General features: G+C 35.1%; 1 protein-coding gene across 6 annotated transcripts in view; it reads left to right on the top strand.

Annotated features, from left to right (window-relative positions):
- The window catches only part of LOC135196966 (uncharacterized), a 251,826-nt gene extending 234,296 nt beyond the window's left edge, over positions 1-17,530 (top strand). For all 6 annotated transcript variants that reach the window (XM_064223833.1, XM_064223831.1, XM_064223832.1 and 3 more), the window contains 2 exons: positions 11,007-11,189; positions 15,887-17,530. In XM_064223833.1, the coding sequence (XP_064079903.1) occupies positions 11,007-11,189; positions 15,887-16,018 (315 nt within the window). In that variant the 3' untranslated portion in view covers positions 16,019-17,530. The remainder of the gene's footprint in view (positions 1-11,006; positions 11,190-15,886) is intronic.
- The last annotated feature ends 564 nt before the right edge of the window (positions 17,531-18,094 follow it).

Here is an 18,094-nt window from a genome sequence, read left to right as displayed (position 1 = left end):
AAGAGGTCGAAGGTGCCTAATTCTCAGGTTGCTGATCCTGTACCTTCTAGGAGTTCTTCCCCAGAGGATGTTGTTTCTCTTCCAGTTCTGCCTATCAATGTATGTGTTTGTAGTGGGAATTGTGAGGCTGTGGATGGTTGCCTTCTTGAGGCCTGGTTGGGTCCGTGGATGTGTATCTCAGCTTAGGGCTTCTTTGCCTCTGCGTGGTTCAGCTCAAGGCCGTGTATGTGATTCTTTGCTTGGCCATGTTCCTGAGCCCTCTTTCTCAGGATCTTCCATCATGGAGGGTGTGATGTCTGGCTTCCAAGTGAAGCCTCTCCTGTGGCCTAAAAAAAGGATGACAATCCTTCTAGGCCTTCTGCTTCGCAACATCGCTCTCCTTTGCCGGAGCCAGAGGATGGGGAGAGTTAGGGAGTTTCTGTCTTCATTTTCGGAGGCTATTGATCTCATTTGTGAGTTCAATAATCTTTAGGGGGAGGACACAGACTTGGTCTTCTATGACCCTTACTGGCATAGAGGCCTTACTCGGTCCAAGGCAGGATGCTAGTAGAGCTTCATTTGAGCTTCCTGTGTTTGGGCATGCTTAATCAATTTTTTCAGCACATTAATGCTTTTGTCTTGGGGTCGGGATGACTCCCTGTGCATAATAATGGGAGATTTCAATGCAGCTGTACACATTGGGACACGATGACCTCCACATCAAACGTAGAAGGAAAGAGACTTTTATATTTTGTAAAAAATGAATTCCTCCACCAATTGGTTGACAAACCCACTAGAGAAAACAACATACTAGACATCGTCCTATCAACAGAAGATAATCTAGTATCTGACCTTTTAGGAGGTGCAAATCTAGGCAAAAGCAACCAAAAAATTATCTCGCTTCAAATTAATGTTCAACATAAAAAAGATAAGAAGATATTAATGAGATTAGACTGACATCGACAAGACCTAAATAGGCTAAAGGAGTAAGTTAAAAATCTTGAGTATGACGAGAACACAGGCATAGATAAGCACTGGTAAGCCTTTCATGAGGAATACACAGAAAAACTCTCTAGATGTATACCATTAAGGCAAATACTAATAAACAGCAACCCTCAGCCAAAGTGGTTCAACAGGGAAATTAAAAATAAGATAAGAGAAAGAGACATTGCACAAATCAGTGAACCCACACCCAACACCAGTAGAAGCAAGCAGGCATAGAGAACTCTGTAGATTGATGGAAAAATTAGTAAGAAATGCAAAGGTAAATAAGGATAAGAGAGTTGTATCAGTTTGTAAAGAAAACCCAAAAGAGTAATTTGTGCATGTTAATAGTAGGAAACCAATAAAAAAATAGCATAATTCCACTAAGGGACCATAGAGGTAACCTGGTGAACTCAGACTTGGAAAAAGCAGAGTTAGTGAATTAAGTTTATTATTAGTGTATTCACAACTAAAGACACTACCTCAATACTGGAACCTGCTATTAAATATGAAGAGGCAGAACCACTGGACAAAATAATATTTACAGAAGAGGACATTAAAAACAAAATAGACAAACTCAACTAGTTCAAATCTCCTGGCCTGGATTGGATTCATCCAAGAGAAATTAAAGAGCTAAAAGAGGAGATAGTTCCTCATCTATATAACCTCTACAGGAAAAGTGCTGAACAAAGAAAGGCACCAAAAACGATGGAAACTATGAAATGTGCCCCCAGTTTACAAAAAAAGACCAAGAGAAGAGCTGGGAAATTATAGACCAATCTGCCTAACGTCGGTCGTTTGCAAGATTTTTGAGTCCATAATTGCAGATCAAATTTTGGATCACATAGATAGAAACAACTTATTGTTAAACAGCCAACACAGTTTCAGACAAAACAGATCCTGGCTATCAAACCTCTTGGAGTTTTTTCATAACATGCAAGGTTATGACAGTAGTAGAGCAATAGATATACTCAACTTAGATTTCCAAAAGGCCTTTGACAAAGTCCCACACAAGAAACTGATGATAAAAGTTAAAGCTTTAGGAATTGTAGGAGAATCAGCAGACTGGGTTGAAGACTGGCTAACTTATAGAAAACAGAGTCGTAATAAATGGTGAAGAACCAGAATGGTCATATGTAACAAGCCGAGTTCCCCAGGGTTCTGTCCTTGGCCCTCTCTTGTTTTTTATTTACATTATTGACATTGGTGTAGGCTTAACTAGCAGGATAGCCAAATTTGCGGATGACACCAAACTTGGTGTAAATGTAGCAGACCCAGATGTAGTGGAAGTTTAAGAAATGATCTAATGAAAATAGGAGACTGGTCAAAAAAATGGCAAATGCCTTTTGACATAGATAGTGTAAAGTGTTACAAATAGGAACAAACAACCCTCAAGCGAGGAAGGGGCCAGAGCAGGGCGTCAATAGAGTGGGTGCCATTGGGCCAATGGCAATTCCATGGAGCGGAGAAGTGGGTAGGAAATGTCCTTTTGAGTGGGGTATCTACTACCTTTTGACTTTCCTCCCCACTCTGCCAGACAGACCCCTCCTCCACCTAACTTATGCTCAAGGCTTTTTGTAGTACTTGGCTCTTTGGTAGGAAGTGTTGAAGATGCTGGACAAGGGCGTAGCGAAGTACATCGGCCTTCACTGGGATTTTATAGTTGGATTTTCCTGGTTCCAAAGGCTATGGGTAAATGGAGGCCGGCGATAGATCTTTCCACACTGAACTACTTCATCAGGAGGACAAGGTTCAGGATGGAGACGCCCTGGATGGTTTTGGCAGCAGTAAGGGAGAACGATTTTTGTTAGTATGGGCTGGTCCAGAAGGGAGGTGTCCAAGAACACAATTATATTCTGGCTGCTTCAGGTGATTAATCAAGCATATTCCTCATCTGCTAGTTCTGTCACTGAGGAATTGATTCGTCACTGGCATTTTAGAAGAATATGTCTGTTCATAGGATTTTGAATGTTGGTTCCTGGCTTCGGCAAACCATGTCCACTTCCTTTTACCTGACGGACATTGCCCACAGGTCCTTGGACACTTCTTCCTTGGGTCTGGTGGTGGCTGCCCAAATTATGTAGCTCATCCAGTGCCCCTGGTGGGAGAGGTTGTATCTTACCTATGATGATTATGTGGAAGAGAGAATGAGTGAGTTGGCTGGTATCCTCCTTTCTTTCTTTCTTTTCCCTTTTCTTCTTCCTACAAGCAAGTTGCTGGAACTGGTCTGATACAGGTGATTGTGGCAGTCATACTGGTTGCAGTTAATTGATTTGTTTATATACAATAGACAAATTTGCTTCTCAGTAGCATATACAGTCACCTCTCAATTAACGCGAGGGTTACGTTCCTGAGAGCTTGTGTTAATTAAAAACATGTTATTTAAATATATTTTTCCTATAAGAGAAAAACAGTAATAAGGGGGTTACGTTCTTGGACTTGGGGAAACTGTATTTTTTGCCAAGTACAACCAAATTGGATAACAGCAACATCCGTTTGGCTGGTATTTCAACCATTTCATGATAGTAAACAATACCATAGTTATGTTATAAACGACGTTAAGTAGAATAGGATTGATATACTTTTATGTAATAACCTTATTTGCTATAGATCAAATCAGGAAAAAAATATGCTGTTAAATTTAAACCATATTGTAGCAGAAGCTGAGAAAGCTGTTCAAGCTGCTAATGATTATCATCATGCATTGGCAACAAGGATAAAACCCCTTGAAAGTTATGCCATCAAACACAACCATAGATAAAATTGAGAGAAAATCATTTTAATCAAAACTACTGGGCTTGAAAGAACAAATTTTACTCGTTTTCACACCAATAAAAGATAAATAACGCAAAGCTGGTATTGTGATGAAATCAAGTGAAAAAAGCTAACTGAATCATGTTTATTTTTTTCTAACGCAATAAACATGCTCCCAACGCAATCAGTTAAAGAAAAAAATAATTTAGTTCACGAGACTTATTCAAGTCATATTTCGACTTCAAAATTCGTTGTATAAGAAAAAATTACTTTGTCTTACATTAGTAAAGTATCTAGATATTCATTTATGCTAACTAGAAGCAAGAAAATTCACACAGTATTGAGTTAAATACGGTGAAATAAACTCTTATTTGCCATCAGCTGATTTCCAAACCAAAACATTGACTGCTATGTTATTTTATAATACAATAATATGAGAATACATACAATATTATTGGATATAGTGAAGTAATGTATAACTTTTTAATAGATTCATGGAAAAGATGCATATTCGTTATGTTTGGAATTATATGTAGCCATCAGCAGCCTGACATCACTCAATTATGCCAATGTCGGAATGAAGCCGTTTCGTGTGTGTGTGTGTGTTTTTTTTTTTTTTTACTGAATCATCATAATGAGAAGGTATTGAATGAACCTCCAGATGTGACTTATATTAATAATTAATGTACCATATATTTAGTATAGAGTAGTAAACTGTAGGCTAGGCTACTGTATTCATATACAGTAATACCCCAAACTTACGCGATTCAAGTTGCGAGAATTCACATTTGCAAGTCCTCTGAAAACACTGCAAAAGTCATTTTGCATAATTTATTATGTAGTTTTTTTAAGTTTTAAAGCCTTTCTGTATAAAATCTTTATTAAAAATTAATTAAATTTTTTCTGTACATACAAAGGTAATTGCAGCACCTACAGTTAGTGCATACACATACTTTTACAAGATGCAATACCCATTCACAAAGTTACTGCACTTTTCAAAGATGATACCCCTTCAGAAACTTTGTTTAATTTCTGAAGTACGTTCTAGTGTAATAATTTACGTTTTCATGCTTTTAAGTGTAAAATCAGTATGGAGATTCTGTGTATGCTATTTATATTTTTGAATATATGTACAAAGGCAGTACATAATTCACAGTGCTTGTCACTATATAAGACCTTCATGATCAACTAGTAAAACATACCAGCGATATAATAGAAATGTCGTTCTGTGAAAATTATCATCTTAACCTTTGGAGAAAAGTACTGGTACAATTTGTATGTACAGGCGGCCCTCGGTTAGCGGCAGGGGTTCCGTTCCTGGCCACCGACGCCAAGCAATTTTCGACGCTGAGCGATTTTAAAGCCTACGGCCGCCGCACACCTTCTTTCGAAACTAGACCAGTCAAAGGCTCCGTAATCCCACAACGGCGCAATAAGTAAAATTATATTTATGCAGTATAGTACTATAGAATTTACTGTACAGTACATGTGGGTGTCTAGAGTATGTAAAGATATAATAAAGTTTATACAGTGTACAGGTAGCTGTAGTGTTCAGGTTACGAACATTAGTCTTACGATAGTTCGATTTTATGAGAGATCAAATTACAATGGCCTAACTTTATCCATCTTCTAGTTACATAAGTTCAATAACAGCAAAAGAGAATGATGAAAGTATGGTTTTAACGTTATACTCGTTGCGTGAACGTGTACTGCCATGAACAACTGAACGAGAAACTACTTTTTTTTTTCTTTTTCTAAATACAACCGAACTGGATAACATCTGTTTGGCTTGTATTTCGATCATCGTACTACAGTGCAACATTACCGTATTTGTTATAAATGGCGTTACGTATAGAATAGAACTGGGATATCTTAATGTAATAACTTTATTCGCTATAGATCAGAGATCAATATAGATTAAAGATCAATCAGGAAATATACCGTTAAATTTAAACCTAGCTATAACTGAAGCTGAGAAAACTGTTCAAGCTGCTAATGACTATTATCGTACATCGGCAACAAGGATAAAACTGCAGTAAACGTCTGCCATCACACACAACTGTAGATAAAATTGGGATAAAATAATTTTAATCAAAACTACTGTGCTTGAAAGAACACATTTTACTGTTGGTTTCACGCCGATATAAGATAAATAACGTAAAGTTCGTATTACGATGATATAAAGGATTACGTATTGCGAACGGAATCACGTAATTTTTTATGCAATAAACATGCCGCCAACGTAATCTGTTAACGAAAAAAATAGTAGTTCACATTCACAACGAGACATATTCAATAAATATTTCCACCTAAAAACACGCTGTATATGGAAAAATAACTTTGTCTCATATAAGTCAAGTATATAGATATTCGTTTATGCTAACTAGAAGCAAGAGCATTCGCTCAGAATTGCGTTATGGTGAAACAGACTCGTATTCATCAGCTGATTTCAAACCACAACATTGGCCGCTCCGCGGAATACGGGCTTAAGTTTGCCGTAGTATTTTAAAATACAATAATATGAGAATACATACAATATTCTTGGATACAGTGAAATAATGTATAACTTTTTAAAGGATTTATGGAAAAGATGCATAATTAATAAAATAACACAATGCATTTTTTCGGAACTGTCGGACAAGAACGAACATGAAAAAACCATCGCCCCTGACAACGTGGAGCGTAGTTACAAAGGCTGCCTTAATTTGTATCTTATTTCTGTACAAAAATGAAAATACCTTTACGCAATATATTTTCATACACATTTTAAACATAAAAGCATAAACATTTGAAAAATCGAATCGATCGCTAAATTTGCACTTTTTTTAACTATATTTTCGGAAGAGCGGCAGACGGCGGCATACAAGAACGAACTTGAAAAAAACATCGTAGTCGATAACTTGAAGGGGAGTTTCAAAAGCTGCCTTTTTATCATATTTCTGCACAGAAATGAAAATACCCTATTCGTAATACATTTTCATATACATTTTAAACATAAAAGCATAAACATTTATAAAATCGACACATCGATCGCTAACTTGCACTTTTTTTAAATCTATATTTTCGGAAGAGCGGCAGACGGCGGCATACAAGAACGAACTTGAAAAAAACATCGTAGTCGATAACTTGAAGGGGAGCTTCAAAAGCTGCCTTTTTATCATATTTCTGCACAGAAATAAAAATACCCTATTCGTAATACATTTTCATACACATTTTAAACATAAAAGCATAAACATTTATAAAATCGACACATCGATCGCTAATTTGCATTTTTTTTAATTAAATCGATATTTTCGTAAGAGCGGCAGGCGGCGGCTTACAAGAAAGAACATGAAAAAACATCGTATTTGATAACGTGAAGGGCAGTTTCAAAAGCTGCCTTTGTATCATATTTCTGTACAAAAATAAAAATGCCTTTCACGTAATATATTTTCATACACATTTTAAACAAAAGCATGAACATTTATGAATCGACACATCCATAGCTAAATTTGCACTTATGTAACTCGATATTTTCGACATGGAACAGCGTCAGAGGCATATATTTTACCCTAATACCTACATAATAACTCTCCATAAAATTTGTTAATATAATTTGCATAACCTTTATGGTCTGAACGGCATTTCTACATATGTATGAACTCGTTAGACAACGGCGCTAGCGGCGCTTTTAACTGAAATTTGTGCCGTAAAGATACCTTTAAAATGCCTTATTTTTTTAATGATTATTTTTGACGACCGCCGTAAAACCGATTCGCCGTTGAGTGATTGCGCCGTTAACCGTGGGCCGCCTGTACTATGTTACATAATTACAGCACATACAGTTAATGTACTTCCAGAAAATGTTCCCATTCGCACTCTTTAAAGATGATACCCCTCCAGAGTTTTACCTCACATGACGTACATATTTCTCTCTCTTTCTCATAGTTAGCCCTCACACTAGTACATGATTTTAAATTGATTAATTTTACCTTCACCCTCTGCAAACATTACGTATGTACATACGTGTTATTTATTTCATTGAACTGTGTACCTACCTTCGTTATAACAGACTTATTAAGTTTACCTAGTGACCAAAGAAAACTTTTTTTTCTTTTACTCAGAGGGGAAAAAGAAAATGGCATCCAAGAAATTAGGGGTAACGTTAGTATACGTATGAAAATGGATACGTACATACGTAGTAATTCCTCTTACTACTTATACGCCAACCAGTTATTTCTTTATTAAGGGTAATGTATTTAACTAACTTTTAAATAAAATTACAGTAACTTTAATATAATTTAAAAGTTAGCTTAATACTTAACGAGCATTTATTATTATTTTTAGAGACCATGCCAAACTTACGCGAAACTTCCCCCTACGCAAGGGGGGTCTGGAGTTCGGGGTATTACTGTACACCAATTCGCATTAAATAGAAATTTTTGGGTTTTTTAAAATATTGTCTGGATTGCTTTAAATAAAAAATCCATTAATTAAACAAGCATTTATTGAGAGGTGAATGTACTCCTCTCTCAAGCAAGGGGAGGGACGAGTGGTGACAAACCCCTGTGGCCTACACAGTTTGTTGGTAGGGCAGATAGAGTTCTCTTTACCTTCTACCAATGCAATGAATCTGGTAATGTCTCGAGTTTAAACCCACCAGGCTGAGTTTTTATATACTCACTCATCTATTCTCTCATGGGCTCAGACCCCCTTCTTTAGAACTTGATCTTCTAGGAATGGTGGTCTGAAACCGCCCACTTGTACCTCCCTCAAAGTCTAAGTCTACTGTGTTGTTCAAGCCAAAGGTTTGTTCTGAGTATGAAATGACAAATTTTTAACCAGTTGGTATATTTCATATCTAACAAACCTGAGGTCTTAATGTTTACTGCCCACCTCTAGCTGCCCCTCTCACATACTGGGTTGGAAGAAAGAATGAGGTGACCAATTTCCACCTTGTATACGCATGAGTTGCCACAGATTCTTTACAGTCTTTTGATTGTTTTAACCAGTTTCCAGCTGGTGCTAGAAGATTATCCTATTGTTAAGACCTCAGGTTTGTTAGCAATGAAAAATACAAATTGATTACAAATTTGTCATCTTTGATCAAAATTAACTTATTTTCCACTTTGATTGCAGTAAACGGTAATGCTGGCAAGCTTGTGTCAATTGAAAAATCCAAATTCTTTCATCTATTTTTTTAGAAATTACTTGTGTATTTTTTTCTTACGATTTTTATGTGTCATAGATTAGAAACATAATTTTTTACCTTATTTTGTTTACTAGATCTTTTAATGCTACAAAAAATAGGGTAATTGAGTTATTTACTGTAGTTACCAGTTATTGAATTTCAACCAAAATAGGCCATAACTTTTGAAAATTACTCTTTGTCACATCCAAGAACCATTGTCTTTCAATCCGTTGTTTCCCCCTACCTGGGCTTCTAGAAGTCTGTAGTAAACTCAGTACTAATCAATTGAAAGAAGTGGAAGTTCTGTAGGCCTCTTACCCACTTGCCATGTTCAGGCTAGTAAGAAGCAAAGTAAGGCCAGCTTTGATTTGTAGGATGACTCTTTGGTAGCCACAAAGAGAGTCATATCCAGATCTATTAAAACTTGTAATTGATTTTCCCAGTTACCTTTCCCCCATAGGGGGATTATTGCTGTCAGTGCATCGCATCCCCCATGAGGGGGTATTGCCGTCAGTGCAGCTCATGCAATGCACTGTAGGCATTTACTCTGTTTCCCTTTTAGCAGTAAATGACCTCATAGGTCCTAGCACTTGGCCTGAATTTTGTAATCCATTCCATTTCATTCCCAGTTACCAGGGAAGATCTACTCTGTTAACTTCAAGTTGGAAAATCTCATCAGAACCTCCACATGCTTCAACTGACTGCATGGCAAGACACTACTGTCTGGTCAGATTGGAAGGCTCTTCAAGAGAGAGGCTAAGTTGATTCTTAAAGAGATTATCAGCTAATAAGTTGCATCAACATCAGTGGTCAGTATAGTATTGGTTCTGGTGTCAATCTAGAGGGATTTTCTTCACCTAAACCTTTATGAAAAACATTGGTTTTAGATACCTTAGATATGGTAAGGAGTTATCTGCCTACCAGTAAGGGTACAGATCACTGTTGTTCCAAGTTCCAATGTGGACTTTGCTAATGATAAGGATCTACATGAGTTGATCAGGTCTTTTGAAATTGAGATAACCAAGCTGGGTAATTAATCCCCAGCAAGGAAGCTAGATATAGTATTAAAAAGCTTTTATTGCTTCTGCCCTTTAAGACAGTTTAAAATTTTATTCCTTTTTTCTATTGGTACTGCCAAAGAGCGACTGAGATACTATCTTTTATTTCAGCTGATGTCAGGTATAATATTGGTAATGCTATTATGTATCTTTTTTTTCACTCGTGTGGGGCTAAGAATGACTGTGTAAATCTTTACACAGATTGTCTCTGAACTCATGGAACTGCTTTGCCCTTTTAGACTACTGGAAAGGGTTAAACCTGTTAGAGGTGGTATAAATAATTTTTTTTAGCATTCAGAAACTGGGACTTCCTAAGTTGTAAGAATGTGATGATTCATTTAATTAGAAAAATAATTAAATGAGCCACTGAACATCTTAGTTCAGCTAAGGTAAAGATGTCTAATTAAGTGCTGTAGCTATATTTTTAACTTATTTGAAGATTTTTTTTTTTTTTTTTTTTACTTGTTTTGAAGACATTTTTTTTGTTACTGATGTCCTGAATATCACTAGGTTTAGTTTAGTGTTTGCCTCACGGCCTTTAAAAGATAAAGGTATAGTTTTTGAAAGTTATTTTACTTTAGGTCCTTTACTTACTGCAGACTTTGGTTGCTTGAACCCAAAAGGGGTTACCCCTCAAGAAAGATATTTTTTAGTTTTGTTGGCTGTTGTGGTTGTGTGCCTAAAACACATGGTGTAGGTATTGTATCTCATTTTTCAAGAGGGAGATTCTCTCTCTAATGGTTACTTCAGTTAACAGCCCCAATAGAGTCAGTATTAGTGCTGAAGATTCCTTATCAGTTAAGGGTTTTCATAAGGATGGTGATCGTGCATTTTTACTGTTAGAATTATTTAGCAGTTAAAATGTAATTATGAGAGTTCACTAGCCCTCCATCCACATCAGGTGTAACTGAATGAAATTTTTTTTACTGCATCAGTCAGCTAGATTATTGTTTGGTAAGTATTGAAATAATTTTATTAAGAAAATTCATAAAAATTTTTTCATCTTAGTAATCAATATTTAACTACTACTCTCATTGTTAATGAGAATTTTTACTTCACAGAATTACGAAGTGTGTGAACGTTGCTCGAATCTTTCACAAATGTACAATAAAGTATCACACCAAAAGTATGATTACTACTCACAGTGTAAGAGTACAGTCACCAACATGCGTGTTACGCATCCAAGCAAACATACTACCACCATACTTCGAGATCTCCTGGCCAATGATCATTGGATTATGGGGGTAAGTAGTCTGTCACAAAACTTCTAAGTTTTAGATAGTGCTTGAATATGCAAATAAAGGTTGTGCTAAAAGTGAGATACTCCATGGATATGCAAATATAGGTTCTGCTAAAAGTGAGATTATGGTTGGATATGCAAATATAGGGTGAATTTTAAATGAGTCGGTGATAGGTTACTTTACCTAGACAGTTTATCGCTCAAATAAAGTTTACAGGTGCATGCAAATGATACTATAATTCAAAGTATTGCCAAAATTTTGTATATCATAGCAAGACAGTAATGGTATTGTGGAATTGCCATAAAAAGGTAATAAGCATACAGTATATTCATTTGGGGAAGGCTGTGTATGACTAATAAAATCAGTAGATGTAATTATTTCAGGGTATATCTCAAGCTTTCCGTTATTTACTGTCTCCACACAATCTAGAAAACCCACAAACTTCAAGTATGTGTTTGGGAAATTGTTTCAGCAATTGTTTAGCTGTCAAAAATGACCCAAGAAATCTGAGCAAAGTAGTATACCATCATGATGTACAGATCAAAATGTTTACCGCTGGATTAAGAACTGTTCATGAAAAATACAAAGTAAAAGGCAGAACAAGTAATTGACTAGGCAGATTACCTTTATAGTGATCATTATGAAAGCAGCGAGTTGAGGAAGCAGTCCACTGTGTGTATGATAAAAATATTAAAAAAAGGACTGGATATGGCTCGGCAGACAAGTTTAGTAACGATAAAAGAAATGGCTCCAAAATTACATTAAACTGATTTAAACAACCTGCAACCCAAAAATGATAGTAACACATTTTAAACAGCAGAAGGAGGAATATAAAATATAATATAAAGCATGCACTGAACTTTCCAAAAAGATGGAAAATGTTGAAGCTTTAGGACCATCATAAATAATATTTAATTTTAGTTGAAAGTAGCTGGCGAAGCAGTGATGAGGAGCTGACCCTAATGAATAAAATAAAGATTAGAGGGGACCCAAAGGTTTAATGTGGTAGTGGCAAATTTGAATTGCTTCACTCAACTGTAGAGGAGTTACTAGAAAAAAAAAGTTAGAAAAAATTAACTTTTTTAATTTTTTATTTTATTTTATTTTTTCTTTGGTAAGGGAATGCAAGCAGATGTGGTCTCTGTAGTACAGCAGTGCACAAGAAATACCATGCAAAATAAATATATTTGTGTAATAGATTTTGGTTTGGCATTTGACAACTTTCTAGGATAAACAATTATAATTCCATAATGAAAGAGTATTACCAGAATGCAGGTGAGAGCTGTGATTAAAACATTTTTATTATATAGATGAAAGCAGTGGCAGGAGTTGCACAGAATTTACATGAAGTTGGTATCCATTAAGGTCAATACTTAATCAATTGCTCTTGTCCTAAAATGAAGGAAGCTACAGAGGAGTGCAAAAGGGAGGCCCATGGAACTCATTTTTACCACAAATGATCCTGAAATCATAAAATAAATAAAGAAACCTTCGAGATGCTTGAAAGGTAGAAAATTGTGAAGATAAAAGGATTGAAAAGCAATGTAAATAGAAATGGGTAAACTTGTCTGTTTGTTCCAAGTGAACTTCTATAACTGAACTGATTATTATGAAATTTGGCACCAAGGTTAAGCTAACATAAGGTTCAAACATAGGCTAATTAGATGTTCTTAAAAATATATATAACCCCCTAAAAAGTTCTTACCTCTACCCCCTCCCCCAGAATGTAATTTTCAAATTTTTTAGCTGATTTGGTTCAAATTTGGAATGTAGGCTATTGATGCTAATTGCATTACTTAAGAATAGTTATCAAGCTGTAGCCTCAATAGGGAAGGGGTGAGAAATGGGTGGGAAGGGGGTGACATGTAAAAATAATAATAAACGAGAGATATTAGTGTCTAATCCATAGTTTTTGAGGTCGCTTAGATGAATAGTAACACTCCTGATACCCTTGAAGTCAGTTAAGCCTCAATAGGAATGGGGTTTAGATGTAAATATAACTGAAAATGACAGATATTAGTGTCTAATCCATAGTGTTAAAGGTTGCTGAGTTGAATAGTGACACTCTTGAAGCTCTTTCAGTCCAAGTTCAGCCCTGATAAGAGAGGGGGGAGAAGGGGTGAAAAATAAAATGTAAAAAATAACAGATATTAGAGTCTAATCCATAGTTTTTGAGTTTGCTGGGATGAATAGAGACACTCCCAATGCTCAAGTCAAAATTAAACCCTGATAGGAATGGGGGGTGAGAAGTGGTGAAATATAAAATGTAAGAAATGCTAGGCAATGTAACTGAAGAAACTATCTAACAGGAATGGGGATAAAGAGAGGGGGAGAGAGAGAGAGAAATTTATCAGTTTACATTCATAGATTTCTTGGGTAGTGCTGTGTTGATCAGCTAGTGATGATATAAGAGGTACTGAAGCAGTTTTATAGTATTCAGACTACAGAAGTTGGTGTTGCAGGTGATGCAAAAGACCAAGTCATAACAATGCAGTAGAAGAGAATGATTAACCCTCACAGTCCAGGCTAATATACATTAATGCATATATCCATAACCAGGCTAATATTAAGGATGTTCAATAAAAAAAAAAAAAACTATGGAAAGAGGATTATATGCATATGCTCTTGTGTGTGTCCCTTCCACAGGAAGTTGAAAGTGAATATTTCCCATCCAGTAAGGCCTCTTTTCCCTAAGACAGTTGTAAAAATATGCTGACTTTACAAGTTATAAGTGTATTACACCAAATCTTGAACATATATGTATGTATGTTACCTGGACTTTACCACAAAGTGAGATGTAAACATACATGTATGTTACCCATCCACAAGGCATTAAGTTATAGGTAGTTTGTAAGACTTTGGAGGAAGTAGAGAACCATCAGTATTGTCGAGTAACATTTCTGGCCTCATATGGCGTACCTGAAAGATTTGTTTTGAGGTTGAGCATGGTTGAGTTGTAGAAGTTAGACAGCTAACTAGGATGAGTGAACAGGTGAATCATTTAGATATAAAGTAGGAATGAATACATAGATGAAGTTAAATCATACAGTGGAATTGATGTAGTGTTGAATCGTAAGATGGGCTTGTTGCAAGTTTTGAATCATAATATGGAAATGGTTGAGAAGGGATGGACCATTGCCATGATGCACCATCATAAAGTAGGTGAGCATTGTTACCTTAGGATTGAAGGGATGTGCTTCAAATTTTTACCACTTACTAAACAACTAGTACTGAAAGTATATGTATGGAAATTGTAAAATTCAGCATCTGAAGTTTTTTTAAATATTTAAAAAAAGGGGGGGGGAATATATATAATTTTTTTTCATAAATAATATACACAAAAAAAGTTGTAAAAAGGTTATTTTTAACATGACACCAAACATATATAGTTTTACTACACTCAGGCTATGAAAGATTGTTTAGTTTTACTACATGTAGGGTATGAAAGATTCATTGAATTTTGTTCTGCCTTTTTCACAGTGTGTTAGTTCATTTACTTTTTGGAAATACAAGTTTTGAGAAAATGGCAAAACCAACAACAAAAAATTTACTTATTTTGTAATAACTAGAAAATCTTGATAATTAGAAAGATGATTTTTGCAGTAACTATTTCTTCATATAAGAAACATCCCCTGAAATTTGCAAAATAATCAGATGAAAAAACAGGTACTCCCAGCTTGGTTTTTTGAGTGATCGACATTCGTGATAAATCTCCTCTGGAGACACCTTTTGTTCCGATTTCTTGTCTTTTCAGTTCTCATAGTGTATGTAGTTTTTATATATTTCTCATATAATACATCTCTTCTTTGCTCCTACTATGATAGAAAAAATTGTAATAAAAAATACACTAAACTAAAGCCAGGTGTGACATGACTCTAGAAGTACAGTGTCAGTACGTACCATGCCCCAAAAGAAATTTTGGCATACACTTCCATATTTTTTATTTCCTGAATAGGCACCCTACAAAGATATCCTGAGGAAACAATTTATAATATTTATTCTACTTATTTCATATCAAAAAAATAAATTGATTGTAAATGATTTCACTTTAACAAATTTTGTAAACATGAATGGCAATGAGGAAGATTGAAATTTGTAAACATGAATGGCAATGAGGAAGATTGCTATTCATTTGCATATGTGTGTGTATCTGTATATAACATGATGATTAACAAATCATGGTTACTTTACTGTAAAAATAAGCCAAGAAATAAAACTCTAAAATTTAGTCAAGAAATACACTGTATGTAAATTGTTTGGTGCCAGTGCTTGGATGGTTTCATTTTGACGAGTGCTGAGAGGAACAGAAATTTTGAGTGACACCTTGATCTTACATTTTCCTATGCAATAATTTGTTCCTCACAGGGTGATAAATGCAGATTTTTTGAGCAAATAACAATAACACTTCAGGATATGTTTATTCAGACATTAAACAGTCCAAAACTGTCAAACTCTTATTTAGATTGTTCATTGAAGTTCGAAGATTTACACACCTTTTAAATCATGAGATGGAGTTTCTGGAAGAGTTAAACCAAAATGTGTAAATGATGGAATTAAATCATGAAATCTCGGTCAAGGGCTGTAAGAGAGCTCCAAACAAATATGCACAATTTAATAGGAACAGAAACTAAATAGAAGTAGAAAGTAATTTTAAGTTACTATTTAAAACTCCTTTTGAGATAATTTCTCTTTGTTTTCAGCTGTTCCGATCAATGTGCACTACTTGGATTAAGGTAGACAGATTGTACCAGGAAGAGTGTAATGCGCCGAACATAAATATTGAGCACAAGAATGAAACAAGACCTTCAGAAACTTCAGAAATGACAACGTGATTGGAAGTTATATCCAGTAATATTTAATAGTTAATACGTAAATGACATTTGCAGTATATGGTGAAAAGAAAAGTTATGGGAAAGCAAAATTCACAAAAGGTTTAATGTAAAAGATGAAAATAAAGGTCATAACTGAATTACAGGAACATTTTATGAAATGTTAAATGATTTTGCTTGTGGAGTTGTGATACCCCTCAGTACCATCATACCGGCTTTGTGTCAAGTTTATTTCATGTTGAAATTTCTTTAATCTCTAGCATATAAAATGTACTGTAGGAGAATAAAACAGTAGACCTGCTTACTGTTGGTTTTTATAATTTATAGAGTAAATGTATTTGGTTATTCAGATGGTGCCAGTAAATATGGAGTTGACTTGGGATTATGTACAGATAACAACAAATGATATATTCAAGATTACAAATTTGTGCTTCTTGTATATTTAAAGCCACTTGTAATTATAACTCACTATGTGCTTTAATGATGCATATGCAAGTATTAATTCCATCTTAGTAGCTCAGTTGACTAAATAAGCAAGAAACTATAATTATTGTAGGTGTCTGTTTTGAGAGAGGATGTGCAGCTATTATAGCACATAATGAAAGAGAGGTTGATGCATACAAAAGTACACAAATTTCAAGAATGTGTGAATTGAGTGGCTCGTGCATTTGCCAATTCTTCCTTCAATTGTTATAATAAATAATTATTCCTTGTATATTTTATGTTCTTTTAAATATCCATATCTCGGAACCACTTGGGGAGCTAAAAGTTCATATAAATCAAATGAGAAGAGTTTATATTTTCTTTATAATTATATTTCACCAACAGCAAGAAACTGCCTTCATATATTTAAAGTACTCTTAGGCATCTGTGTTCTGATGTTTTTCAGATTTGAAAGCACAAAAGGCCTTTAAAGTGAAGATAAATACTACTTTCCACCGTAGCTGAAATTAGATAATTTTTAAGAGTCAATATTGTGTATTGGCTTTCCATTTTGTACCTCATAGATTTTATGTTTTGTTTTGTTAAATTTTCAGGTAGTAATACTTGGAATGATAAGGTATATAATGATTAAAAGCTATTTGAACATTCTTTTGTCTTTTTTATGGTTTTATATGACATATATTTTTTAACCTGTGAAAGTTATATTTATTAGAAGTTAAAGTGTATTAGTGTCACTTTGAAAGCTGAGTTGACACATGTATTTTTTTTTACAGTATTAACTAAAGCCAGCCATGTGTGGCTTTCCTTCTGTATCTCTACTTTATCCCTCCTCTGCTTTTATAGGGAAGGAACTGCCCATTATTCCACCTTTGTCTATACATCTTCACCCCCTTTCAGCATCATTGGAGTACTGTACCTTCATCAGTATAGTATACTGAAAGTTGGGGTGGGCAAGTTGTGTTTAAATTGACTGTAGCACTCCAGACTTTATAAGATGTGTTGATGCAAGTGAAAACGAGCATTTCTAAGGTTGCCCAGTTTTGTCTGGTTTTAGTAAATGTTATGGAATTTGATGAAGTTTTGTTTTCCTAAACAGCGTATTTCTCAATGCATACAAATTTATTAGAAATGGTTGTTTTTATCTGTACACTTCATGTGATTAAGTGGACTTACAATAGAGCGAGTGAAGAATTTTATACTTCTTTGCCAGACTTTGGCTTTTTGCTACACTGCACAGCTTCAGTCAAAGGATGGAATACAATGTTATTCCCACCTCAAGGGAATGTGAAGAGCACAAAGTGGTAAAGTTGCAATTATCCCCTTGGAATGGAAGGATTACCAATCAGAGGAGGAAGTAACATTTTTGTTGTTCACCTTCACTTTGCACTATTGCTGGCAATGTACACAATATTTCTTTCCTCCTTTGAAGAAAAATGATCCACTCTACCAACGTTAACATTCTTCTTTCACAAACGCCATGATTTTAGTAAATTCCAGGTAAAGTGGACAAGAGGTTTCCTTACCTAACATATGTAAGCTGTACAGTACATTTATAAATTGGATATACATTTTTACTGAGTTTGAAGAACCTAGTTGTGACAAAATGCAATTTGCACAGTGGACTTCTGTTTTGAC

This window comes from Macrobrachium nipponense, chromosome 18 (assembly GCF_015104395.2).
Source record: "Macrobrachium nipponense isolate FS-2020 chromosome 18, ASM1510439v2, whole genome shotgun sequence".
NCBI lineage: Eukaryota > Metazoa > Arthropoda > Malacostraca > Decapoda > Palaemonidae > Macrobrachium > Macrobrachium nipponense.
The sequence above is the reverse complement of the archived record's forward strand: the minus strand, read 5'-3'. Positions and strand labels throughout refer to the sequence as shown.